Here is a 27981-nt window from a genome sequence, read left to right on the forward strand (position 1 = left end):
ATGCATTACTGGGGGGGATTTCTAAAAAACATTCCTGATTCCGAGAGGTATAACAGAAACATTTACCACTGAGCAGGATCTCAGTATGGAGGGACGGGGGGTGGGGGGTTAAGTGGACAGAAAGGGCAGTGAGGTTGGGGCATGGCATGGTAGAATATCAAATGGCGGGGGGAAGCATGTCTTGGCTGAGGATAGGGTAACGGGGGAGGCTACGAAGCAGCCCTCGACTGATAAAATTGGGTTTGAGTTTTCCACACCTGGGTGATTCAGGTGCAGGATTACTGGGCCACTGATAAGAACATAGAGCGGAATTTCATATGGGAATTCCGCTCCGAACTACCTTTAATTGCAGCTATATTTGACAGGAAGCATTTACTTACACAATAGTACCATTAGAATTGTAACACATCAAGAAAGCAAAAAAGAAAAGGTATCACGCTAAAGTACACTTTCTTCCAAAACAGGCATTGTTGAAGCATCTTTGATCAGAAAGAGTTCTGCATAAGGGCATGCACAACATCAATGAAGCTCTCAACAAGAAAAACAAGCACTACATCAACCCCCCCGGGCTGAATATCCAATCCTACACTCCACAATCAAGTGCAATGCCATAAACTTCTTCTTTAGTGAAAAAAAAGAAGATCCAACAGCACGCAGACAACAACATTCTGCTTCACCTCCAGCAACCTCCCATCCATGCTGCACCCACAGTGGTCATCCCCCAAAAGCCTATCCTACACTGAACCCACTGACATACTCCACTTCCTCAAAACCACCTACTATGAAGATTATGTTTTACCTTCCTTCATCAAAGACCTCGCCGGAGACACTCTCCCCCCTACTAACCATCATCTGTGCCTCCCTCATTCAAGGAATCTTTCCAGAAGCTCTAACAGCAGGCAGATCCTCCGACTACTGACAAAATTCACACTAGACCCTGACGAGCTCACCAACTATGGCCCAGCATTCATCTACCACTCATCGGAAGTCATTAAAAAGCAGTCTACGCACATCTCCAAGGTCATTTTAATACCAACCATAATCTGCATGATTGGCTTCAGATCACATTACAGAACGGAAACAGCTATGTTACAAATCATAGATTACATCTTTGTGACCAATGTGAAAGGTGGACCACCTGCCTCTTGCCAAATTTAACACTGTTGTTCATCTGTACCATCTTCCATTAGGTCATGAAAGGCTTTCACTTGCAACACCTTTCACTGGTTGTTGTCCTCCTACTATCCACCTCAAACCTGTTGATTCAAATGCGAACTTTAGGTCCCAGAAGGTCACAATCACCTGCAGAGTTCTTCGAAGCTCCGCCTTGTACCCCATCATCTTCATCCTCTATAAGGAGACCTGGGGATCCTACTGACTAATAACAGCGTCACAATTCACCACAAGGTTGGTGGCACAAGTTTATTTGAGAAGTCTCCTTCTGTCTCGACATCCAACACCTATAACACTTCCTGCATGTCATTCAGACCGGGATGTCCAGCACCCATCTCAAGTTAACTGCACCAAAACAGAATTCCTACTGTTCACCAAGAGCAACAATCAAAACATGGATTCAAACCCCCACTTGTAGCCAATGCAAAGTCATTTGTATTCACCCTAGACACAGACCTCTCTGTAGGACAGCCTGCTACCATCTTTCTGCACTAAAGAAAGTGGAACCATTCCTCCAAGACAGCTACTTCAGAACTGCTGTTCAAGAGCTGGTGCTCATGCATTTGGATGGTGGGAACAGCCTGCTCCGTGACATCCAAAATGCCACACTGCCACCCACCCCCACCCCTTTTAAGGGCATTGTACATGCTGATGCATGACTAATCAAGGGCTAGAGAAAAATGGCCCCATCGCCCTTACTCTGCTGGAACTCCAATGGCTTCCTTTGCCAACTTGAAGCATCTTCAAAGCTAGCTACACTATCTATCACGACCAGCAGCCCAGACAATCTGTCTAATAAGCTCAATACATCCAGGGTCTCGCATCCCACCAATAGCAAAGAGACTATCAGACTCGAGATAGAAAAGTGCAAAAACAAAATCAAGCAAGAGTCCTTCTCCCTTTGTGCACAGATAATCTAGAACAGGATTCCCTGCATTAATCTGTACTGCCTCAACTCTGCTTTAGTTTAGGAGAGTGCTAAAAACACACACTGTATCACAACAAAACAACAGTCAACCTGCTCTTAGAAACCAGATATTCTTGCAGTCGTACTTTGAATTTACTTTGTACAGTGCTCCACTCTCTTTTGGGAAGGTTTGTGTTACACACATACTACACACATATATACACGCTAAACAAAAGTTAAACTACATTTACCTTAAAAGAATTCAAAGAAGCCAGGTTAAACCTTTGTCAACACATTGCATTCAATTAGAGATGGCAAGGTTTATTAGCGAACAGGAGTCTCAGACAGGAAATATGTAACATATTTAAATATAATAAATGCCTTGAATACAAGGGTAGCCTTTAATCTCTGGCTGAGTTAGTTCTAACTAAGGTTATTACAACTAAGGCCTTCATTAAATTCTCAAAAAGTGGTTCATCTCTAGATTTAAGACTGATCCTCAAACACACTGTTAGAAGACATTATCTCGTGGTAGTAGTCGGGCTGCCTTTGTTGATGAATTCATGTCCAGCAAGTGATCACAGGCCAATCAAAAAGCATTGAACACCCTTGTTGTAGTACCCACTAGCCTCCTAACAAATACTTTCTACAAATCAGGAGGTAAGACCACAAGACATCTGTACATTCTGCATTTGCAGACTCGAACATTAGGGATCATAGCTATAGGAGAGGGCAGAATGTTGAGTCAAGTAAATTGCATGTAGCAAGACAAAACTGCAGGCCTCACCAAACACAAGAAAACAGCCACAGCACAATTGAATTTAAAGTGTTTCCACTCCAGCAAGGTAGTGTCTAAGTACTGAAAAGGGATGGAAGTGTATTCATTTACATAATTGGGCTTGAAGACAGTAAGAGGACAAGCAGAAGAATTAGCAAATGTGAAATCTGAATTCTTGTTGGAAGAGGAACGGCCTCTGTTCTTTACAATATTTAACAGAAGCACAGAGAGAGGAAGACCAGGCCAAGGTGTATTTTGAACTCGGGGATTGACAAGCAAGCGATTTCTATTTTGCATATGAAGCAAAAGAAAGTGGTCAGAGGCTAACCTTTAAGCATGCCAGGTAGGTTAGAAGCAACACAGATCCTTTTCAGATTTAGGGGCAATAAGATTACTGTCTTGAGCAAATGCCCTGCCCTTGCGACAATCAATGTTACACTTTTTATTCTTTTGTAATTTTTATCAAAAATATACCAAACAATTTCTGGTTCCTGTTTTTTTAAGGTAACTGCCATCACCAATTATAGAGTAGCCTACATGGAAATTCGTAAACTGGAGGGGGATGATCTGGTTTTCCGTGTGGAATCCTTTTTGAAAATGGCAGTTCGTTCACGTGCTTCAATGAGCACCACCTGATGGCTGTTTTCCATTGTTCCTAAATTTCGTTGCTCAGTTAAAATATTTAGTTTATTTTTGTGTATTTACTTATTCATTTTTGTATTTGCCCTGATACTTTTCATGTTTTTTTTTTCCTTCTGTGCCTTTTGATTTATTCTCGACCTTGTACTGTATATACTCGACTGCACTTTATTACATCATGCTGCTATTCAATAGGAGCTACAAGTTCTCACCCGGACAGTGTTTTCACGAAGTTGCTGTTTTGCACACTATGTTCCTCTTTTTCATAGTATATAATTGACTGCAATTTACTATATTTTGCTGCTATTTGTAAAGGGCTATAAGCTCTTATCTGGACAGTGTTTTTATGAACTTGTCGTTTTGCAAACGATGTCCTTCTTTTTTATAATATATGTATTTTTATTGTTGCTATTTGGTACGTACTACAAGCCCCTACATGTCTATTGCTTTTACGATGTCATTGCTTCTCATACTATGTATTTTTATAAGTGTATGTATTTTTGCTGGTATTTTGACCTGTGCTTTTATGGATATTTTATATCCGAATAAAGATCTATTGAACTGAATTGAGATTACTGTCAATTCACTTTGCTACACAAGTGGTAAAGGGGCAAAAAATATGTTTAAAGAAGTCAACATTATCAATCACTGACCCTCGTGCAACTAATGAGAGAGCGTGACTGATTCGTCACTTAATCCCCCACTAGTTTAGCTGTAGGCATCCATTATAAGTGGTACCAAGGATATCATACTTTTATTGGTTTTGGTTGGCTCATATGTGCTACAGTGAAAACAAATGTCTTTCCTGCGTTATTTTGCCCACATTAGAAACAGAGTACGGCACCAGAGGCGTGGTAACTCACATAGTAGAGAGTGAATGTGGCAGAGTATGAAAATATGCTTGGCAAATCCACTCTGATTGTTCCACAGAAGCTGTCGTCTTAGCACAACGATTCGGTATTAGAAGAGACAAAAACTACAGAATAAGACCCAAATCCTATTTAAAGAACTTACTGGAACCCGTAAGGTAACTGGTATCTTGGGATCATTCTGGATGTCATAATGACCCCACAACTCAAGAGCTTCCAAAGAAGCTTTGTGTATTGCTGTTCCAAAATACTGGGCTGGATATGTTTTCCCACTAAGAGGTGCTGACATAAGCACTATAAAGACAGGCTTATTTCACTCCCCGAATATAACTCACTCAAATGCAAGCTGGTGACTGATGCCCTGGGAAGCAGTGGAATATCCCAGCTCTCCAAGTCCCTAATCACGAATGCAATGGACCACTTGGAAACACTGAGGACCAGGTGGGAGGATGATGTAGGGACCTTAAATTACGAATACTGGGTGGAGGTGATGATGGCCACTCGGGCTTTAGCGTTATCAATGAGTTTACACCTAAGCCAATTCAAATAACTCCATAGGATCTCCTACTCCTCTGAACGCCTCTGGTATATAGGCCAGGCCCACGACTCCGCGTGTATGCGCTGTGGGACCGCTCCTGGTACTTTGTACCACGTTATTTGGATGTGCCCAGAGGTGCAGGCGTACCGGACGCTGATAATTGGTCACATGGGTCCGGTGCTGGGTATCCCCCTTGAACTGGATGCTAAAATAGTGCTCTTGGGGATAATCTGTGCGAGACTCCAAAGGTATCCGGACACTTCTGGCAATGGCATATCTAGTAGCCAAAAGAGATCTGACCAGACACTGGAGAGATGAGCAGGCCCCGTCTCTACAGGAGTTGGTTTGGGCGTGGATTCCTGTGCTGCTCTTCAAAAACTGGTATATAAGGTGAGGGGGGTTCCACAAACGTTTGACTGAATCTGGGACGTGTGGATTGAGGAGTCTGACTACTGAGATTCTGCTCAAATGTTACGGTGATGTGTGCCTCCGCCTTAGTGGTTGAGATATATATTGTTGATGTCTCTAAGGGAAATCTTCAGTAACATGCTTGATTTGTCAACTGTTTTCTACTGTGGCCCATGTGGCTCAAGTTTCAAGTTTGTTTTGTTCATGTTGCTAACCAGCAAAAGCAATAAAATGTGCCATACAAAAAAAAGAGGTGCCGACATAAAAACAGTGCACTATTGTGGGGCGTAAGACCTGGCGCCTAGTGAAGAGAAATCAGTCACAGTTCTTAAAATGAAATTGAGAAAATCTTGCACTCTAAACATCATGAAATTGCCTGAAATAATCCAGACTAGTTTCCCAATATGAATTTTGTCTGCGAAAGAACCAAGAATAAATACTAAAGCTTTTATGTGACTAGAGCATCTGGAATAATATACAAGCATAATATCACCAAGTTCCAGGAACAGTTATTAAAAGACCTTTCTTATTGCGGAAGCTCAAGATATCCTGAATGGGTCAAATAAGCACTATGAACTATCTCACATGATTTCTATATACTATGCGTTCCTTAAAAATAACGATTCCTTGAGCCAGAATCAAGACAGTGTTTACCAATCTTGAAATTCACTGGTTCAACAACTGACCAATGATCTTAAGTTCAGCTCTTTGCAGGCCCACCTTCTGTAGTGGCATAGTGGTCCCCATCCTCTTCAGGTCATAGAAGCAGACTGCACGCTACATCCTCCTTGGCATGGGGAACCAGTGACAAACAATGGGTTCAAATAAAAGAAGCACAAACTGTTTTGCGTTTGGGCAACCCTGATCATCTTCTCCAAGTAGACAGACCACTGCACTTAATCCTCCTCAGACTGCCAAAATTCAGACTTATAGAATAAGTGACCTGTTGGTCTGGACTGCCTGCTTCTCTACCCCAACCAATGCAATCTTCACCAACCCTATTTGCAAGTTTGCTTTGAACCCAGCTATTTCCACAGCTTGAAGATACGTACAACTCTGTCACTAGGTTAGCCAGAAAGGTTCCAGAACCCACGCCCAACAATCCCTGAACGCATGCTCCAATGCAGACATGTGCTCTCCAAATTTTATTTCATACTTGCCAGTGCATCATCCTCCAACTTTGCATGCACCAGTGAGAGTTAGTTCTTCTAGGAAGTTCACTGCTAACATCTAATGGACGATAAGGCCTCAGGCATTTCCCCCGGTCTGTGCCACCCACACAGAAAATGCCTACAAAGTTTTGTGTGGTATCTACCTTTGCCATACTAGACATAATGTGCCCCAGGGCCTGTCTATATATTGGTGCACATTCAGTAAAGGGGGCATGTCTCATATTGGTAGACTTGTGTTCTTATTTAAAGTTACTGGAAGGAAATCTTCTCCCACAGCATGGCTAAGAGTATGGTCCACTTTGAAAACCATTACTGTTTCAAGGTGCATCTGACTCCAGGAACTAGTATGCATAGTACTCCAAACTGAGCAAACAAATCATCCCTTACCTAGTAGAGATGAGGTTCCAAAGAGGTACATGCTTGAAACTGGCACCAGAGCCTTTGGGTGGAGACTTAGCGATCTGAAGTTTGAAACGCAGTCGTACTGAAGAAGATACCATTATCGGCAAGGGATAAACCATTTAAGTTTTGGAAAACCTGGTCACCCTTTATGTCATATGGGTGAATATTACACGCTACTTCCCGAGGTCTTCTACCATATTGGGTATCCAACACTGCACATAGTCGTCAGACTCGTACATACATGCTATTCATCGGCTATATTGGACTTTATATATGTGCTATTATATTTTGCCTTGTTACTTGCGTCTGAGGCTGCCCATGACTTACCACTAATCAAAAGTGCAAAATTATAGATGCAATGCCACTGTTACTATCTCTTCTAAAAATGTTTTGTAGACAAACTACACTGTTCTATCACAGTGTTTCTTTCGCCTTAGAAGGGCCATCATTTTAGCTGTTCAGTCTTGTTTCCTTCCTGGCAGTCTGGAAGGATTAAAGATGGTCAGCAGACACAAAATATTAGTGTTAAATAGTATCCTTAATCTTGGTATGATGTATAATTATAAATATACTACAATAAATCTAGACTGACCTGGTTCATACAAACTGTTTGTGGATACAGTAGAGGCAAGAAGTTCTCGACTGCCATCTGAACTGAAGTGGATTCCACTGTCATTGCTTTTCACTAATGAAGACAAAAAAAAAAAATGTTTCTTTCTTCCAGTTCCCAGTGATCTACTCATTACAAAAACAGACCTCAATGCACACCCATCTTTCTGAAGTTGATGGAGCATGATTGTAAGTTAAATCTAAAATTCAATGTTCAAGATCAATATATCAGGATCGCAGAAGTATCGTAAAATTGCCAGTTAGAACAAAACAAAATGAAGAAAAACAGTGAGTTTATGAAAGAAAAGTAAAAGTAAGGTGGCAGCACTTGACTTTTTATGAAAAATAAACTTGAAGCTGATACAATGTCTTGTATTTGCACAGATGGTCAACAGCAGAAAATGGATCCGAAAGCACGCTTCACATACTCTACGAGAGTAGTACTTACTACTACGTAGTTTTGAAGAGGTATCAAAGTAGGAGAAGAGTGAATCTAGTTCATCAGGATAGAACAGAGACTCCCGCCTTGCCTCGTCGCTGTTTACAGCAACCGCTGGGGGCATGCGTGTTAGCAAAGCAAAAAAGCAGGCAGTACAGAAAAAAGTCAGGAGAAATTATTACTTTAAAAAATGAAATAGGAATAAAAACGGGAGGAAAAGAGGTGGTTAGTGAACGGTTTGTCAAATATAGAAACATGGTCTTCTCAGCACAAACAAATCCGCAAGCATCAGAAAGGTAATAATCAGATTTTGTAATAATTCTTCAGAACAGCCAGAAAGTTATCAAGTAAAATACTTTCCTTAAAGGATCCCTTCTCAACCAGACATAGTTTAAGTTAGTAGGCTATACAAAAACTGCCGGATTGCAAACTAAGGACAATTATCTCAAGGTTAGTCCTCAATGTTTGATGCAGTACAGTGGGCCCATAAATGTATATAAGTATGTATATGGTATTTCTATAGTGCAAACCTTGCCTAAAGTACCAAGAAATTTAGGACTGATGAAAAAGCAATTGACAGTGACAGTTGTAAACGCATATTTCTACCTGTGGGAAAGAACAGCAAATAAAAGGTATAATGCAAGCTTTGTCCCCTCTGCACTATCTCAACAATACTCTTTTATACTATTGTTAATGGAGCATGAATGTAGAACAAGAGATTGTATCCATGTTCACTTCCATCATTCTCAGAACTTAAGAAGGCACCTGTATCACGAAAATCATTTATATGCATTGGTATGGAGATTACGCTTGCGGCCCCACTCTATGCCATAAAATGCAATGTGCTATTTATAGTGCAAACTCATGGCAGGATAAGGCCTTTACGGCACAATGGACCTTGGGTATTAAGATTAGACCGTGTTGAAGGCTTCACCCTAGCACAAGGGGCGAATTAAAGATCACACACTACAATATGTAGACATTAGGGATTAAGGAGGGTTTTAGAAGATTGTGCAATCAGAGCAGTTGCTGGCAATATTGACTGTTGAAAGGAAAGATATTCAAGACAGGGGTTCCATGAGTTATTCAAGTCAGCTGACCTGTGAAAAGTATTAATTGAAAGCTTTGACTTGAAAATCACCCCATGATCTTAAGTTTCAGAAAAAATGGCTTCTTGGTCAAAAATCTCTGTAAATGGAGGGAGCTGGTTTGTGTATCACTAGTGAGATGATTACATTTTGAACTTCATAAAAAACAATGTGTTGTGTTCCAATAAATCCTTGTAGTGTTCAAGAAAGGTTTGAAAACCATACTAAGGTAAAGGTTTGGGTAACAGCATTCATAAAAGTGGTCCCCTCAACAGGCTCCAAATAAGCTCAAATTAATTGCTTGCTTGCATTATCTCTGTTGTAGAGAAATGTACCTAAAATGAGAGGTGTTAACCAATCCTCACAAGACTACATACAATAGGGGACGGATTTGAGGGGAATGAAGGACAACTTCAAAATTAGAGTTTAAAAAGGGCCATCAGTGGATGACCATGAGTAATCTATTTTGTGAGGTACAAAAATTTGTGTGTGTGTGTATATATATATATATATTTAGTGTTTTTCCACACTGTAAAAGCATACTATAGGTTCAAGGCTACATTTTAGGCTAGAGCAGACCTGCATATCATGAGCATATGTGTGGTGAGGGGATGCAAATAATGAGGGAGGGCAGGGGTTAAGTAAGCACCTTCAGATTCTCAGCAAATGAGGATGATAGATTAGTGGTGAACTTATTATCGAGAAATTAAGTAGATAAAGGGTAGACTTATTACCACAGACAAAAAGTGAACCAGATCTTCTTTAATGGAAGCCAAGGTAGATTTGATTGTACACCCAGGGTGGATGTCAGATAATAGGACATGCTGAGTTTGATAGACCCAAATCTTTCAAAGCTCTTACCCATAGAGGGGATATCAGAGATGGTGGTGGGAAGGCATTTGGTGAATCTCAAGGATTTGGTATAAGTTTCCTAACTGTAAAAAGTTGATTTCTTCAGGATGTTATGGAGGCTCCATAAAAAGAAGGCCTTGTTCAGGATTTCATTACAAATATAAGGAAAGCCTCAAAAGACTACTGCCAGGTGCAGTATTATACATGCAGTGAGTTTTTCTTCATTGCACTGGACATAACTTTTAAAAGGTGCGCTCAGCGCAATGAAGGAAAATGCACTGTATTATGATGAATGCCCTGCACTCAGGGCAGCAGCGAACAAGCGCTGCACTGGGAAAGCAAATTCACGTGAAAAACAGAACGGCTGCTTTGAAGCCACTCCATATTTTCACAGTGTAGGCGGCAACCCGCCTGCACTTTGAAGGGGTATTAGAGATCCCCTTGCTTGCGGGTGCAGTCAGGGATGTCCGGGAGGTTCATAAGATCCCCCTTCCCCCCTCCAGAGGGCTGCTCTCAGGGGGAGCACGGACAGTGCCTGACCTTTTTGCCGGGCGCACTGTCAGTGCACCTCCTCAGAGCTTCTTTGCCTCTGCGCCCATGTCTAATACGGCGCAGGCACAGAGGCAAAGGGATTCCCTCTTTTGCATGGGGCCGGAGAGAATGCCCTCTGAAGATAGCACTGGCGCTTTATGCTCAAGCGTCTGCGGCCCCTTCTGTAATACCCAAGTGCCGAGGGCACGCAAAGTGGGCGCAAACATCCGTAGCCCCTAGGGGCACTTTTTGTAATAGGGCCCCAGATGTTTTAGTTTGAAAACTTCCTTCAAATACTTTTTTTACGAAAGGTTTTATTGAGAGTTTATATTTAGACTTGACTGTGGAGAATAAATATATGATCTATTTTGATGATTGCAGTTTAGAGTAAACAATAGTGATTGTTTTGTTAAGTTCAAATTTGTTGTGACTGTTTTCAAGACGCAGAGAAATGAAATGAGATAGAGTCCCGTGAGCTAGGGTTTGAACGTGAAAACATTAGTGAACGGGGAATTGTCCTACAAATATAGACAATATTGTTTGAAGTCTCTAGCGTTTGGATGTAGTATAAGAACATTAGATTTGGCAAACATGTTGTAACTGGTAAGGGGGAATCATCTTTAGCCTGGTGCAGTTGTAGTATATGAAGTCTTAAGTGTGCACTACAGAATGAGGAGGAACTATTATCATTTCTTATTCTACCACAAACACTATGTGGGACAAAAATAAGCACTGCAGAAAAAGCTTATCAGCTTTCTTCCATTTACCTACTTAATTAGGTGAATCACTTCAGAATTTGTCTCTATATGTACAACAGCTTGCTACAAATGTCCCTAAAATAAATGTGGACATACATGCCCCTTATCTCCAGTACCAAACAGAGACAGCAAGCATAAGAGAGAGAAATATTGTGAGTGTATGTATATCTGTTAAGTTAGATTGATTAATCATGGTTCCACTAGCATTATCCCACAATTCCGTGAGAAAACCTCCTCACAATAGCTGCTAAAAGTCACCTGCGCCAGTGCTCCTTACAATTTTATCTACTAAGCAGGCGCGTTCTCATTACCCATTTCCAATGTTCTAACTATAAAATGAATAATCAATTAAGTGAAGCCATATTAAGGTAACTCATGGTTATTGCAATATAGTATTACGGCACCAGTAAAATAAATAACGGCATACCTGAACTTCTCGAAGATGTTGAGAAGTTATCCTGTGATGTCAGGGACTTCTCAGAACAACTGAGATCTTTGTTCTTGCACTGGGAATAAGGCCTTTTCCGTCCATCAAGAGGGTGAAAAGCAACACAGTCCGGATTCACAAACCTCTTTTCCACGTACTTTGCTCTGATATATGCCTCCTTTTCTAGTCTTTAAAAAGCAAACAGTATAATTTTAGCAAGAAACCAAAATACAAAAGCAGAAGCAGTTGCCACTGGGTGATTCATCAATGCAGCAGAATGCAAAAGTGGACCCATACAACCTTAGTACTAAGCACAACCAATTCAGCTAACTGTATAAGCATTATCAAAATAAAACACAATAAGAAAAATCCACTTTACAAGTGAGCAACACAATGATGAGTTAGAAAAGAGCAGAAATGAGTAACTACAAGTTATGTGAGAAAACGTGCATAGTTCATTATTAGCAGTGTAGTTCTAATCCTACCCACATTTGCATAAAGAAAACTCACCATCTGCAACAAGATGAATGGATTCAATCACTATAAAGATTCATGTGTTTTACACATCTTAAAGGGAAATCACAAAATGTTAATTTTTTTGTCTTCAGCAACATGAAGTTTGAAAGAGTATACTAAAGGTGCAAACTTCTTCCTAGACCAGGCACTTTAACCTCACTGTTCACAAAAGATGAGGAAAGGAGGCTGGCTTTGACGTAGCCAAGGAAGCCTGAACAAACGAGTCTTCTGGTCTGGGCTGCCTATGGAGGAACCCACTGTCAACTGAAGCTGGGCAATTTTCTTAATTGAAAGTTAGTAAAGAGTAAAAGTTCTGAGAGGATAAAAAGTGCCATAAACTTCACAATCTATTGCAAATAGACAACCACTGTCCAGAATCACTAATCTTGTACAAACTACTGTGCCCACGTTTGGTAATACCATCTCTGGTAGAGACAAGATCTAGCTGTAGATTCTTCACCTGAGAATTATCCCCAGGAGGGAGCAGAGAGCACTAACTAATATTATAAGAGAAGCATTGTGGGCAATAACAACAATTAAGGCCACAGATGACCCGTGGTCAGAGGGAACACTCAGAGAGGGAAGGGAGCTCTCTGGGACTGTTCAGCATACAATCTTGTGAGTGAGTGAGTGAGTGAGTGAGTGAGTGAGTGAGTGAGTGAGTGAGTGAGTGAGTGAGTGAGTGAGTGAGTGAGTGAGTGAGTGAGAGAGAGAGAGAGAGAGAGAGAGAGAGAGAGAGAGAGAGAGAGAGAGAGACAAGCAACAAACATGAGGAGGCCTCCCCAGGTACGAAGAAGAGTGCAACAACTTAAGCAGAAACACACTCCTCCATAAGAGAGATAGGAGAAGATCATTAACTATAGAGATACCTAACAAGGGAGGTATAAAAGATATGGAAAATGTATAAACATGAAAAAGCACATACATAACATACATACATATTTATACATTCACTGAAAAAAAACAAAGGTTACAGCGACGTTATAGTTAGGCTGACATTTCACTTGTGCAAAAGCAGAGAAATTCAGCATATACAGTCTGCAAACGTCAATCAATCAGGTGTTTGTAAAGCGCGACTACTCACCCGTAAGGGTCTCAAGGCGCTGGGAGGGGGTGTCACAGGTTCCGGTCTATTAGGGAGGGGGTCTGTCGAAGAGCGAGGTTTTGAGGTTTCTTGCAAAGATGGGGAGCAATGTTGTCTGTCTGAGGTGGAGTGGAAGATTGTTCCAGGCTCTGGCCACGAGGAAGGAGAAGGAGCGGCCTCCCGATCTGGTCTTTCTGGCGCGGGGGACCACGGCGTAGGAGAGCTGAGCTGATCGTAGGGTCCTTTGGGGTGCGTGAAATTTGAGTCGGCTGTTCAGATATGCTGGTCCGGTGTCGTGGAGGGCCCTGTGAACGTGGTGTGGCGACTGGTCAGGGATAGACAAGGCTCGAATGGTAGGTAATGTCGGTTTTATTGACAAATAGGTTTTCTTTCTACAAGTCTTTCTTTCCTTGCGGTCCGTGGTGAAGGGACTCGGGCTCTCTTCTCCCCCCTCTCCTGTCTCTTCCGGCTTTCGGGGTTGTCAGTTGGGAACGTCACTGGCTCTCCCCTCACTCGTCCAGGATGGGTCCCAGAAACAAAAAGAAAACAAAAGGATCGTTCAGGAAACTAGGCTCTTTGAGGAAGTACACCCTAATACCAGGGCCGGGGGTGAGGGACTACCACAAAACTGTGTTTAACGTGCCACTCAATACGCTCTACGCTTCTGTGTGGGGGGTTCGTAGTGAAGGTAGTGCGGGTTTAGGTCAGGTGGGTCGATTAGGGAAACACGGGTCACACAGGGGGATTGGTTGGTTTCGCCCCTCTGCCCATCCACCCTGCCATACGCCCTCGTACCTGTTCAAGCCACACCCCTCCCCTGGGGGTGTGGCGGGGCGCTTCGCGGGGTCCTGAGCCTCCGGGCGGTTTCCGACCGTCTTCGCTCCTCTCCCGTCTGTCGTTCTCCGGACCGGGTCTCTCCTCCTCTTCTCGGAACGCCTCCTCCCCGCCGTGTCGCTCGTCCCGTCCACCGCCGTCCTCATCGCCTTCGTTCGCCTCGCTCCTCTCCTCCTCTTGTCGCCAACCGTCTCCTAAGCTCCTCCGGGGATCGCCGTCCGTCCTGTGCTGACTCTCTTTCTCTTTTGACGTCTCTCGCGTCATGACGTCACTCGGGGGCGTATACCAGCTGTCATCGTAGTTCCACTTAAAGGGCCCGGCGTCTTCTGTCTCTAGAGGACTTCCTCTACCAGGCGACGGCATCCATTCTCTCTGCTGGGGGGGGACAAGAGGGTGTGAGTTTGTATTGGGCACCCACCAGTCCGCTACCCCCCCTTGATCCTCGGTCCCTGCTCCGTCACACACCTCCCCCCCTGGATTCTCCCGATCGGGGAGAGGAGGGTATCGTGAGAGAAAGTCAGCATTGTTATTGTCCCTCCCCTTCCGATGTTTTACCACAAAAGAAAACGGTTGTAAGGACAGAAACCAACGAAGAATTCTCTGGTTCTGGCTTTTGTTTCTGTACATCCATTTTAAGGGGGCATGGTCTGTATACAGGACAAACGATTTACCTTCCAGGTAGTAACTCAGTTTTTCAATAGCCCATTTGATGGCCAGGCATTCGCGTTCAATCGTGGGATACTTGACTTCTCGTGGAAATAACTTTCGGCTTACATATAACAAGGGGTGTTCTAGCCCATCTTCCCCGATCTGTGAAAGGACCGCCCCGATCCCTGTATTGGAGGCATCAGTGGCTACTATAAAGGGTTTGTTGAAGTCAGGGGAAAGTAGGACCGGGGTTGTGGTTATGGCCGCTTTCAAGTTCTGGAAGGCCCGTAAGGCACTCTCACTCGGGTGTGTTATCCTACTGAGGGGGCTGTCTTTCTGGAGAAGATCGGTTAGTGGGGAGGCTAAATCGGCAAACTGTGGTATGAACCGCCGGTAATAACCTATAAGACCAAGGAACCCTCTAAGCTGTTTTTTTGTGACCGGAAAGGGAGTGTTGGTAATCGCTTTCACTTTTTCTATTTGGGGAGCTATGACCCCATCACCAAGGACATACCCTAGGTATTTGACTTTATGAAAGGCTGCTTTCGATTTCTTGGCATTGATGTGTAGGCCTGCTTGTCTAAGGGCACTCAATATGGTCGTTAGATGTTGTTGATGTTGTTCCCAGGTGGTGCTATATACCACGATATCGTCCAGGTAGGCTGAACTAAAGGATAGATAAGGCTGTAGTACCGCATTCATTAACCGTTGAAAGGTGGCCGGGGCCCCGTGGAGGCCGAACGGTAACACTGTAAATTCGAATAGACCTTGGTCTGTGACGAAGGCGGTTTTCTTTCTATCTGTTTCCTTCAGGGGCACTTGCCAGTAGCCTTTGGTAAGATCGAAGGTCGTGATGTAGCTGGCATCCCCTATCCTCTCAATGAGTTCGTCCACACTTGGGATCGGGTATGCATCGAACGTAGATATCTCATTTAATGCTCGGAAATCCATACAGAAACGCGTGGATCCGTCTGGCTTCGGGATCATCACAATGGGGGACGTCCACTCGCTGGTGGAAGGTCTAATGACTCCGAGTCGTAACATGTCGGCGACTTCTTTTCTTATGGCTTCTCTCCTAGCTGCCGGAATTCTGTAGGGCTTTTGCCTGATTATTTTTCCGGGGAGGGTATGGATTTGATGTTCTATCAGCTGGGTCCTCCCGGGTTTATCGGAGAACAACTCCTCAAAAGGTTTCAAAGTGTCTGCCAGGTCCTGTTACTGGGATCTGGAAAGGTCAGGATTAATTACCAGTTCATGCACCGTCGACTCCTTGAGGGAGGGGGTCGGCACTAAAAAATGGGCAGGTCTGGGTGGTGGTCCAATCCATTTTTTAAGCAGATTTATGTGATAGTTCTGTATTTTGGAGTTCGTCATCCGTACCCCATATGTGGTGTTACCTATCACCGTCTCCACTTGAAATGGTCCCTGCCATTCTTTCGTGAATTTGCTACTGGTGGAGGGAAGCAAGATCAACACCCAGTCTCCCTTCTGTAGTCTTCGTAACTTGGTTCCTTGATCATAGTACTTTTTTTGTTTTTCTTGGCTCCTTTCCAACGTGGCGTGGGCCATCTGTCTTAATTTTCCTATCTTGGACTTCAGTTGGGTCGTATAATCGAGTAGAGTACAATGGTCCTGTCTCTCCTCAGTTTCCCATGCATCCTTGGTCATTTCCAGTAATGACCGTGGCTGCCGTCCATATAGGAGTTCAAACGCAGAACACCCTAGGCTGCTCTGTACCTGTGAACGTAGGACGTATAATGCCAACAGAAGTAGTTTGTCCCATTCTCAACCTTCCACTGCCAACATTTTTTTCAGGGTACTCTTCAGGGTGCGGTTGTATCTCTCGACCAGTCCGTCAGTTTGAGGGTGGTACACGGAGGTTCTCAACTGGTGGATGTCCAAGGTTTGGCATACCTCCTTCATTAGCCTGGAAGTGAACGGAGTGCCCTGGTCTGTGATGACTTCCTTGGGAAACCCCACTCTTGAAAAAAGCTCTATGAGCTTATCCGCCACGTTTTTGGTGTTTGGCTTCGGAAGGGGGTAGGCCTCTACAAAGCGGGTCGCATAATCCACTACCACCAGAGCGTGTAGATAACCTTTCCGAGTCCGGGGAAGTGGTCCAATTAAATCCATCCCGACCCTTTCGAAGGGGACTCCTATGATGGGTAGCGGGTGGAGAGGAGCCGGGGGAGGCCGATAAGAGTTCTTCTTTTGGCAGGTTTCACAGGACTGACAGTGCCGTTCAATGTCCCTATAGATCCCTGGCCAGTAAAAGTGTCGTAAGATACTTGAGGCAGTTTTCTCCTTGCCCGCGTGTCCTGCCGTTAAATGGGTGTGTGAAAAGAACAAGACCTGTTCTCTAAACGGCTGAGGAACCAGCAACTGTAGGGGTTCGTTCTTCTTGCCCTCCCTATATAACAGGTCATTATTGATAATAAACCTGGGGAATACTTCGTCCGTTCTGGTGGTATTCTGATGGGCTTGTTCCCAGGCATTAAAAAGGGTTCGGTCGTTGGCCTGGGAAAACCTAAAACTACGATCGATAATCCAGGGGTCTGTTGCTAACATGGTCGTAGCGGGCCTTCCCTTTTCTTCCTGTGGTTCCCTCAATTCCTCTCTGAACAGGGACAGGAACCCGGGATTATCCACCCCAAGAATAACGTCCTCGGGTAACGTGTCTACCACCCCTACTCTCACTACCTGAGTGGAACGGTTGTGTGGGGTAATCGGGACTCGGGCCAAGGGGTAGGGCTTGACATCTCCATGTATGCAGCGAATTAGGACAGTGGTGTTTTGCAAATATTGGTCGGGAAGTACTAAGGCCCTCCTTACCACCGACTGTCTACAGCCTGAGTCTAACAAGGCTTTTACCATCTTTTGATTTATAGTTACCCTTACGTAATATGAAGGTCCAAACTCTGCAGAATATAACACGGCCTTTGGTAGATATCCGACCTCCATGGGCTCTTCCTGCCTCTTTTTAGGACAAAGGCGGGCGATATGCCCCCATTCCCCGCAATCATAACACTGGGGCCCCGTATAGATCCCAAGTCCACTTTTCCTGTTCTAGGACGGACTATCTCGGGGAAGCCCTTGGCTTTCTTCTCTGTCCTTGTCGGGGGTCCCGGTTTGTGGGTTTTCTCATACTCCAGGGCGGGGTGTCGAGGTTGGGCCCTACTGAACTGGGTAGCCATTTCGATGGTTTGTGCTACCGTTAAGTTGGGATGCTGTCTCAGCCACCTCTGAGTCCCATATGGTAGGGCCTCTAAAAATTGTTCCAAACAAATCCGGGACATTATCTCTTCTTTAGAACTGGAATCAGGTCGCAACCATTTCTCCGAGGCCATTTTGAGGCGGAAGTATAAAGTCTTGGGATTCTCGCCAGCCATGCCCCTCTCCTTGCGGAACCGTACTCTATACGCCTCGGCGTCTAACCCGAGGTGTTCTAGGATCACCTCTTTAATCACGGAATAGGGAGTGGTCCCTGTTGGGTTTGCGGCTTGGTAGGCTGCCTGTGCTTCCGCGGACAGAAGGGGGGCCAGGAAGAAGGGCCATTTATCCTCTGCCCATCCACAGGCTCGGGCCGCCCTTTCAAAGTTCGTCAAAAATGAGTCCGGGTCTTCTCCCGGGACATACTTTTGCAGTGCGATTCCTGAGGGATGAGGACTGTGCGGTCTCGTGAGGGGGGTCCCGGTGGTGACGGGGGCTTTTTTTAGGGCTTCCAATTGCGCCGCCATGGTGTTATGAAAGGCCTCCCTGTCAGCCTGGGCGGAGGTCATCTGACGTTCCACAGCCCATCCGAGCTTTTCCTGACATTGCACCAAATGCTGTATGAGGGCCTCCATCTGGTAGCAGGTGGAGTGAGATGGACTGTATCCCACTTCTGACACCAGTTGTGGCGACTGGTCAGGGATAGACAAGGCTCGAATGGTAGGTAATGTCGGTTTTATTGACAAATAGGTTTTCTTTCTACAAGTCTTTCTTTCCTTGCGGTCCGTGGTGAAGGGACTCGGGCTCTCTTCTCCCCCCTCTCCTGTCTCTTCCGGCTTTCGGGGTTGTCAGTTGGGAACGTCACTGGCTCTCCCCTCACTCGTCCAGGATGGGTCCCAGAAACAAAAAGAAAACAAAAGGATCGTTCAGGAAACTAGGCTCTTTGAGGAAGTACACCCTAATACCAGGGCCGGGGGTGAGGGACTACCACAAAACTGTGTTTAACGTGCCACTCAATACGCTCTACGCTTCTGTGTGGGGGGTTCGTAGTGAAGGTAGTGCGGGTTTAGGTCAGGTGGGTCGATTAGGGAAACACGGGTCACACAGGGGGATTGGTTGGTTTCGCCCCTCTGCCCATCCACCCTGCCATACGCCCTCGTACCTGTTCAAGCCACACCCCTCCCCTGGGGGTGTGGCGGGGCGCTTCGCGGGGTCCTGAGCCTCCGGGCGGTTTCCGACCGTCTTCGCTCCTCTCCCGTCTGTCGTTCTCCGGACCGGGTCTCTCCTCCTCTTCTCGGAACGCCTCCTCCCCGCCGTGTCGCTCGTCCCGTCCACCGCCGTCCTCCTCGCCTTCGTTCGCCTCGCTCCTCTCCTCCTCTTGTCGCCAACCGTCTCCTAAGCTCCTCCGGGGATCGCCGTCCGTCCTGTGCTGACTCTCTTTCTCTTTTGACGTCTCTCGCGTCATGACGTCACTCGGGGGCGTATACCAGCTGTCATCGCAGTTCCACTTAAAGGGCCCGGCGTCTTCTGTCTCTAGAGGACTTCCTCTACCAGGCGACGGCATCCATTCTCTCTGCTGGGGGGGGGACAAGAGGGTGTGAGTTTGTATTGGGCACCCACCAGTCCGCTACCCCCCCCTTGATCCTCGGTCCCTGCTCCGTCACACGTGGGTTAGCATCTTAAAGGTTATTCTAGCTTCAATGGGGAGCCAGTGCAGTGTGCGCAGGTGCTGGGAGATGTGGCAATGTCTTGGTAGGTTGAGGACCAGTCTTGCGGCGGCGTTTTGGATGTTCTGGAGCTTGCAGGTGAGTTTTTGTTTATTCCGGCGTAGAGTGCGTTGCGGTAGTCGAGTCTGCTGGTGACCAGGGGGTGAGTGACGGTCTTTCTGTGTTTGAGGAGGATCCATTTGAAGGTCTTGCATAGGAGGCGGAGGGTGTGGAAGCCAAAGTTATAGCCAAGTTAAAAAATGCTTTTCTTATGGAAGCTATGTTTTAACTATGACTACCTACTGACGACTGCCAGTAGGTAACATATACATATATACATACATACATACATACATATAAAAGCCAATACTTATACAGAAGAAAAATTGTATAAAAACAGGTGTCTGATAAGGGCACATACAAAAGGGCCACCACGTCAGGCATGGGCCAAGATGAAACAACAGTGAGCTGGCAACCAACCACATGGCCTCATATAAAAGGAGAACAAGCAGAAAACAACACAACCGACTGAGTGGTGATAATCAGGCAGCTGAGAGACCGGTGAAAAGGAAAACAGGGGTGAAACAACCTTGCTAGAATACAAAAATTAGACCACTATGGTATAACTGGCAAAGGTCAAGTTGAACAAGGCAAACACGGAGGCCCTATGCAGATAACTACTCCCTGTCTGAGGGAAGAATAACAGACAGGGAAGGGACTTGGCTGAAGCAGCGGACAAGACAGAGAAAATAGCATGGGGAGCTTGGAGGAATAAGACTCCCATGCACCATCTTCCGTCTTGCGCTGTTGCACCGAAGCACAGCATGCGTTTCAGAAACAGATGGAGGAATAGCTGTTAGACATACAGACGAAGTACCTTGGGAGCAGGACAACAGTGCATCTGCACAATATCATGAAGAAACCCCAATGATAACTTAAGGAAAAAGCAAAAGAACACTGTGATGCCACCGGCATAGAAACCCAAGAAGGTCAAGAAATAAGATGCTTCTCTAAAACAACCGGGGACCATAAACGGTCATCAACAGGTAGAGAGCAAGAAAGGAAAATACCTACCTGGACTGGAGCACAAGCAATTTAGCCGCCTGACGACCACACTGGTCCAACTCAGTAAGTGTCGTGAGTCTTTTCAGGGACGGATGGGAGAAGGCGCAAGACCGAATCCCACAACTCGTGAAAAAAATGCCGCAAAACACAAGCGGTATTAAGGGACCACAAAGCGGAGCTGATGGTAGAAAAGAGATATCAACCAAGAGCATCTAGACTTTTAGACTCCCTGTGAGAAGGAACGTCAGGCACAGCGCCAACGTCGGCGGAGGTTCTAGCAGCCAGGACCGCAAAGCTGCAAGGAGTAGGCTGTCGGAAAAGGCTGAGATGTCTCCAAGGGCAGGATGTTGCCTATGAGGTATAGACCGGTCCACGGAAGCCCTTGAAACGGGTTTAGCCCAATGCCCAACAGAATATCAAAGAGGGCTTCAGTAAAGGGGATTACACGTTCAGTCCTCATCTAGCCCTAGTGAAGCACCCCAAGTAGGAGGATCAATGGCCACCGTCACAGAAGGACATGAGGACCGTGACGGACGAGGGACCTTCGCCCACCATGCTGCTAAGTGTCATGCGGCACTCCTGCAAGGCCGAAGGATGAAGTTGAAGACATGAGCCGCACCATTCGAAGTCAGCGTACACGCCCAGACACCACATGCAAATAGACGGAGTGTCCGGGGGCGACATCGCAGTCCACAGGACCCCAAAAATATCCAGAAAAAGCACACTGTTTCTCCGACGTCAAGATAGGCCAAAAATGGGCAGGGGTACTGCTCTCCAGATCCGTGCGCAAAGGAAAAAACTGATGTCAGCGCATCGGGGGAGAGCTTATATGGACTCTGCCGAAGTCCCATCTGGTGGACGACGCTATGCCCTATAACAACGCTCACTGTTGTAAAAAAGTTTTCAGATCCAGTCTGGCACCTGGGGATAATTTGAATGTAAGGAATCTGCGGTTAGAAATTTCTATCAGACCTTGTATGTATTAGGATAACATTGGGGGATTATATCTCAGCCCCAAAAAGTGATAGGACCTTCTGGCTTCTTAGGAAAACATCTGAACTGTTCTAACATTTACCACTCTAAATAAATATCTATTTTATTCATACAACATTGCTCCAATTGAACTTTTAATAACTTGTGTATGATTACTAAGTAGTAGTGTACCTGAACGCGACCTTCTACAACCTCCTGAAGTAAGTCTTGACTGCTCACTCAAACTACCTTTGTCAAGTTAAGAGTATTATACGACTATTGGGTCGATCCAATCAGAGGGCAATAATACCAGGGTTCTTGGACACCAGTCGCAAACAATACTAGTCTCCAGGATACTTACCAATAACATCTGGTACACCTGGAGACAATAGAAAGTGCTGCTCTGTTAGTATCTTTCGGTTTTTAAAATGTTTGGAAATATGGACATTTGGAGTCCAAGTCACACACTGCCTGGAATCCTCTGACTCTTTGAAGGGTAAGACACATCTTATGGTGCCAACACAATGTAAAGACATCTCCAAATCAAAGGCGAAGTGAAAATATTAAAACAAATATATGGTGGCAAGCCTTTAATAATTATGTGCTTAGAATTAGAACAGCATTTGTGGTCTAAGATCAATAGTTTGAGTGCTGTACCAGCTGGAAAAAAGCCAAAATTGCCCTCCAGCAAAATATTGAAAGAGATTGTAATTCAGTTATAAAAAAGGTTGAGGAGAAGCCAGATTATTGAATGTATTTAATATTGACTATGTGAAACACTTCATCTGGTCTGGGCAAGCAAATGGGGAGAACGGCTAGGGTGGTCGACCTCAAATCTGGGGAACCGTGTTCGTGTCTCGGCAAGGACACGCAACATCCTGTGATTCTGGGCAAATCACTTAATATCCCCATGCCTAACATAAATGAATGTGTCCTCATGTAACACAACTGGTGCTTGTGTAAAGCGCTCTGATACCTTCGGGTCAAGTTTGCGCTATATAAAAGTCTGTAAAAAAAAAAAGGAAACAGGCAAATTTTCTCATTCAGATGCAGCTCTTCGAGATCAAATACTTGCTCTGTTTGTAAGGAGGAGTTTAGCTGTACTGCCGTAGACGGCTCTTCACTGCAAACACACCCTTAACCAATATTGTATCTGATGCTGAAGATTTCAACTTCTAGTGCTTTCTAGCCAAGCAATCCAAATGGTGCTCTTGAACAGGTCCAGTTGACTTATAGTGATTACAACAGTGCTCTGGGGTGCCCTAAATTGAAGAACGGGATCACAACCTTCACTCATGAAGGCGAGGAGGAAGGAAAATCAAAAACGCAGTCTCATTAATAACGTTCAACTGGATATATATGGTAAAAGGGTGTTTGATGACAATATTTGGCACTTGCTAAGGGAAATGTATTTACATCTACTGAAATGATTTGTAAAAAAAATAGCATGATCTGAAACTGCTTTTATTAATTATAATGAATCAGCTATGTAGCTACAATGAAGTAGTGCTGTTTCAACACACAAAATATACATTTCAGTCATTTTTTTTGGTGAACTCATTGGATTGTGCTTTTTCTTATACTTTCTTTAAAAGGGAAGAACCCTACATCCATCAGTCTCCTGGCAACATCCAGCTTACTGAACCTTATTACCCTCTGATTTGTTTCTTCAAAGTCTTTTCCCTCGAAACCTAGCCCATCCCTTAACTATATGGTAGACTCTACATGCACCAGGTGTCTTGGTCCTCATGTGAATCTGAACTCCATGTACTCTTCTTCTCCACCCAAAACAAAGTGAAGGTGTAACAAACTTGCAGATGTACAGTTTATATTTTTTTGGATCTATTTGTTGGATTTAAAACCTATGTAACTACCATTTCTTTATTGTTTGAAACCACAGGAAAAACAGCTTTGCTCCTCTCGATCGTGCAGAGGCAACATGGATTAAACATGGATTAAATTGTTACATTCAAAATCGTCCCACATGGTTCGAAGTTAAAGAGGGTCCCTGTAGAAGTGTCACAGCTGGAGAGTTCCAGGGAAAAACCGAATGATAAAGAAATCCTAAAACTTAAAGAAATATACCCATAAAAATAAGTACCTTGGACTTTCATTGTCTGGCTTCTTTACTTCAAGGGTTTTCAATTTAGCTTCATATATTCGATTAATAACTTGATTTCCCAGTTCACACATCAGCTGTAGGTAAAATAAAAAACATGTTATGCTGATTTAAAACAAACACAAATGTTGAATGAATTAGGCTTCATCTCAGTTAGCGTGTAGAACTGTAATAATTTAACAGCTTAAGGAAAATATTTGCTGATTAAGTACTACAAACATCTACAGGACGTTGTGGTGGAGGGAGGACAAAATGAGAAGGGTGAGGGCTGCTTATGTGATGACATTGGACATTTCCAAAGAGAGCTTTTTACATAAAGAACTCAAAAAAGACTGGAAGGTACATCATGCTTAACTCCCATCCGTTACATTTTCCAAGTTTGGTGAAGTTTATATCACAAAATAAAGAACCCGGTAAACATAGATGTGCTACAATGAGATTACATTTCTACCCTATAACCACTGGGGAAACAAGAAAATACACCTACAACTTAGGTTGTATAAAAGCTACTAGCTGCATATCCCAAACACCTAATGTAGGGCTGGATTGGTTGAAAATACTTCAAGTAGAGCAATAAATAAGAGAAGAAACCTAACAAGAGGACCAAAAAGAGCACTTGAGGTAACTTCATACCTCCACCTAGGGGTCCTATTAGAGGTTTATTTCATACAAATTACTGAGGGACTAATAGGGGTGGGAAAGCAAAACTGTGTTCAATTTGACTGATGGATGACTTCTGCCATTGGTCTGTATGGGAGTTTTAAGTAACTGATGTGTCTCCTCCATAAAACTCACTCTATTCTATCCCCCGCAGTGTGAAGACAGGATAGAGCCTAAACAGAAAAGTCCTAAATTGTGACTCAAAAATTCATTTATTCTTTGTGTGACAGCACTTTGTCAAAAAAGAAAAGAGTTAACATGTATAGAGAAAGTCAACATATTTCACTGTATAGTAAAATTCATTGCAGATTGATCAAGGCACAATACATGACTATACGCATCTCAACACAGTCACTGTCTCTAGAGATTGGAATGTCAAATGAGGTAACAAATTGAACCTCAACATTTGAGACACCCACATGGACTCCAAAAAAAGACTCAATTTAAATGTTGGCATGCCAGGACTCCTCAGAAGATATTGTGAAACTGGAGGACTCTTGAAGTGATGTTAAAGTCAAAGCTGTTGTTTAGACCAGATTAAGGTCCCACTGAGGCAAGATAAATGGTGAAGTAGGGAAAAGATGAACAAGACATTTCAGAAACCTATGTACAATAGAAGCTTTGAAAAGGGAGGGTAGGTCAGGTAACTGGAAAAAAGGCAGAAGATCACCCTTTAGATTGCTCAGAGCAGAGCCCTGCTCAGCAAGGGAACGAATGAAAAGGAGAACTTCAGGAAGGGGGGCAGAAAAGGGATCAATGTCTTTTTCTGCACACCATGCTAAGATGACGTTGCGGACTTCGGGAGGAAGGTTGAAAGCTGTCAACTGCCGTCACTCAATCTCTGTGCAAGAAGGCAGAGGCTGGGCAGGTTCGGATGGAGGAGCTTCCCCTGCTCTTGCGACAGAAGATCTTCCCGAATGAGCAGCCTGATCGGAGATCGATGGCCATACTCAGTGTGAGAGGGCCGACGGGGACGCCGTGACGCAATCTCTATCTTTATGTCCCCAGCACACCGTACAAAGCACTAATTGTTCAAAAATGCCGGGGAAGCAAGAGTTAACTCTGCCTGCTGCCTCTTGCGTGCAGGGACGTGTGACCCAGCTGGGAGACCTCGACCAATGGAAATCTGAAGCCTCAGCTCCTAAAGGAAACTCCCGAGAACCTGGAAGGCGCGCTGAGCCCGGAAGAGAAGGAGCAAGAGAACAGAGACGCCGCGCTACAAGAGCCCAAACAAGAGCAACTACCGCGACTGGAGCAGAGCAGGAAAGACCAGAAGACCTCGACTCTCAAGATCCTGATGAAGGCAGAGATTCGGAAGTCTGGTCAGACGAGTGCTGGACGCCCCTGGAGGACGCTGGAGAGCCGTCGCAACTCAGGAGAGTTGCGGCCAACGCGGTACGTGACTTGGGTGGGAGTGAAGGGAGGGAGTAAAGGGATGGGGACGAGGGGAAATACACTACGGGATCACTGTATATACTTCTGATTGTACCGTTTCTTGCACTGTGCCCGACCCCTCACGTTCTGCCGCCGACCTGCCCCGCACTTAAACACTTCACAGACACGCCCCCTCACAAACGCAAAGCACTTCAAGAGACCTTGGTAGGAAAAGGTCAGACGAACCGAACCTTGGCTCTTTGTCCCTTTTGTTTTATTTTATATATTGGTTCTTCTTTACTTGGAGACTGCATGCCTATCAACCCGTGAGAGAGGTGAAGGGCTCTATCCTGCCTGATTTACCAAGGATCAGGTCAACTTACCGCTCCTTTCTGTTTTGTTTTCTCCTCTCATTCGAGAGCCTCCCGGGACACCCACCAAAAGAAGAACGGCCCAAGGCGGAGAGAGACAGCAGCCACAACTACAAGGAGACGAGGACGACCCCCTCCCCCCTTATCTTTCCTCTGTGTTGGACATTCTAAATAAATCCTAGCATCATTGAGCCCCAACTTCGGCCTCCTCGTTTTTTCTTCCGCCCATCCCTCTCCCACTCAGTAGCTCGGGATACCACTGTCTCCATGCTCAATTCGAAGCCATAATGATGACTTGGACGTGGTCTTTCTTGATTTTCTTGAAAACTTCAGGAAGGAGTGGTATGGCCGGAAAAGCATAAAGAAGGCTTGTGCTTCACTCGAGATGAAAAGCGCCTCAGAGGGAGAACAGCCTTGGAAATTCCAGTGTGCAAAATTGCTGACATTGCCGGTTTTCTGCAGAGGCGAACAAATCTCATATAAAAGGCTCTCCCCCAATTGAAAGAGACCTTGCCTGACCTCTGGGTGGAGACACCATTCGTTATTCGCTAGGTCTAGGATAGGACAAAGGCCTCTGGTCTTTTTGGGGGCCAAGAAGTAGCGGGAATACCAACCTTGACACACGTCTGGTGTCGGCACTCTCTATCTCACCATTGGCCAAGAGAGCAGTGACTTCCTGGCAGAGAAGTTACAGATGATCCTCTGTCAGCTGGTCTTGAGATGGTGGCATGGCGGGAGGAGTTGTCATGAAGGGGCGGGAGTAGCCCCTTCGGGCAATTTGCAGAACCCACCTGTCTGATGTTGTGGACTGCCAGTGGGGCAAGTGATGACGAATCCTGCTGCCAATTGGGTGCCCATATTAGGTAGAAGGCAGATTAGGAGAGTTTGGAGGCTGCTACTGCTGGGGAAGAGGGGATGGACTAACTAGAACATTACTTGCCTGACCCACAAGGTCTGTCTGTGGGTACTGCGGATGCGCAAAGGCTGGGGAGCATGCACGGCGTGGTGGCATGGCTGGAAACTCCTTTGTAGCCACAAAAGGAGCGAAAGGTGGATTTAGTGTGACGGGAGGCCATAGGAAGGCCCAAGGACTTGGCCGTAGCCCGACTGTTCTTGAAGCGCTCCAAAGAGACGGATTCCATCAAAGGGCATAGCCATAAGAGACGACTGGATTGGGGGGGGGGGGGGGGTAGTCAGGGACGCAGTAGGGAATGCATCAGAATTTATATGGGGAGTTGAGGCTTGGACCACCAAGATCTCTAGGGTAGGGTATTGGGTGAGGAAATTTGGGTCCCCTGAAGTGAGGTGATGGCGGAGGGAATCGTGCTATTAACGGAAGCTCCTGTGTTGGGTTTGGACCCAGAAGGACTTCAGCGAGGGCTTCGTTGAAAGGGAGTAGCAGTTCTGAGGGGGAAGACTTCCGTTTGCAGGACCTCTGTCGAGAAGTTAATCTTGACTGCCACGGAGGGCAACTGAAGGTCCAAGACCTCAGCCACCCTCTGCACAACCATGGCATTAGAGGCTCCCTCCTCCATAGATGACAAGGTAGGGGGAGAAAGCATACTAGTATCTGGAGAAGTATCCAGGCCACAGGCTTCACCCAGTTCCTCTCACCAGTCCATGTTAGGGTTCTCTTCGTATGGCTGTTATTCCTCAGCGTCCAGCGACCACTCCCAGTCCTCCCCGAGTCCTAAACCAACAGAATAGGGCTTACGTACTGATCTAGAAGGCAAGGCTCCAGTCGCGCCGGATCAAAGTCAAGGATCAGAATGGGGTTGGCACCGCCAGTGGGCCCCATCGGTACCAGCGTCGGGGAAGGTTGAGTTGGAACG

At 45.2% G+C, this 27981-nt stretch overlaps 1 protein-coding gene across 4 annotated transcripts in view; it reads right to left on the reverse strand.

The window, feature by feature from the left end:
• ACAP2 (ArfGAP with coiled-coil, ankyrin repeat and PH domains 2) overlaps positions 1-27981 on the reverse strand; it is a 402036-nt gene that overhangs the window by 48209 nt on the left and 325846 nt on the right. For 2 of the 4 annotated variants that reach the window (XM_085635275.1, XM_085635277.1), the window contains 3 exons: positions 23727-23821; positions 11591-11778; positions 7479-7571 (listed from right to left, as the gene is read on the reverse strand). In XM_085635275.1, coding sequence (XP_085491401.1) covers positions 7479-7571; positions 11591-11778; positions 23727-23821 — 376 coding nt within the window. The remainder of the gene's footprint in view (positions 1-7478; positions 7572-11590; positions 11779-23726; positions 23822-27981) is intronic. The other 2 variants (XM_085635276.1, XM_085635278.1) reach the window with 1 other exon arrangement.

This window comes from Triturus cristatus, chromosome 11, assembly GCF_964204655.1.
Source record: "Triturus cristatus chromosome 11, aTriCri1.1, whole genome shotgun sequence".
Lineage (NCBI taxonomy): Eukaryota > Metazoa > Chordata > Amphibia > Caudata > Salamandridae > Triturus > Triturus cristatus.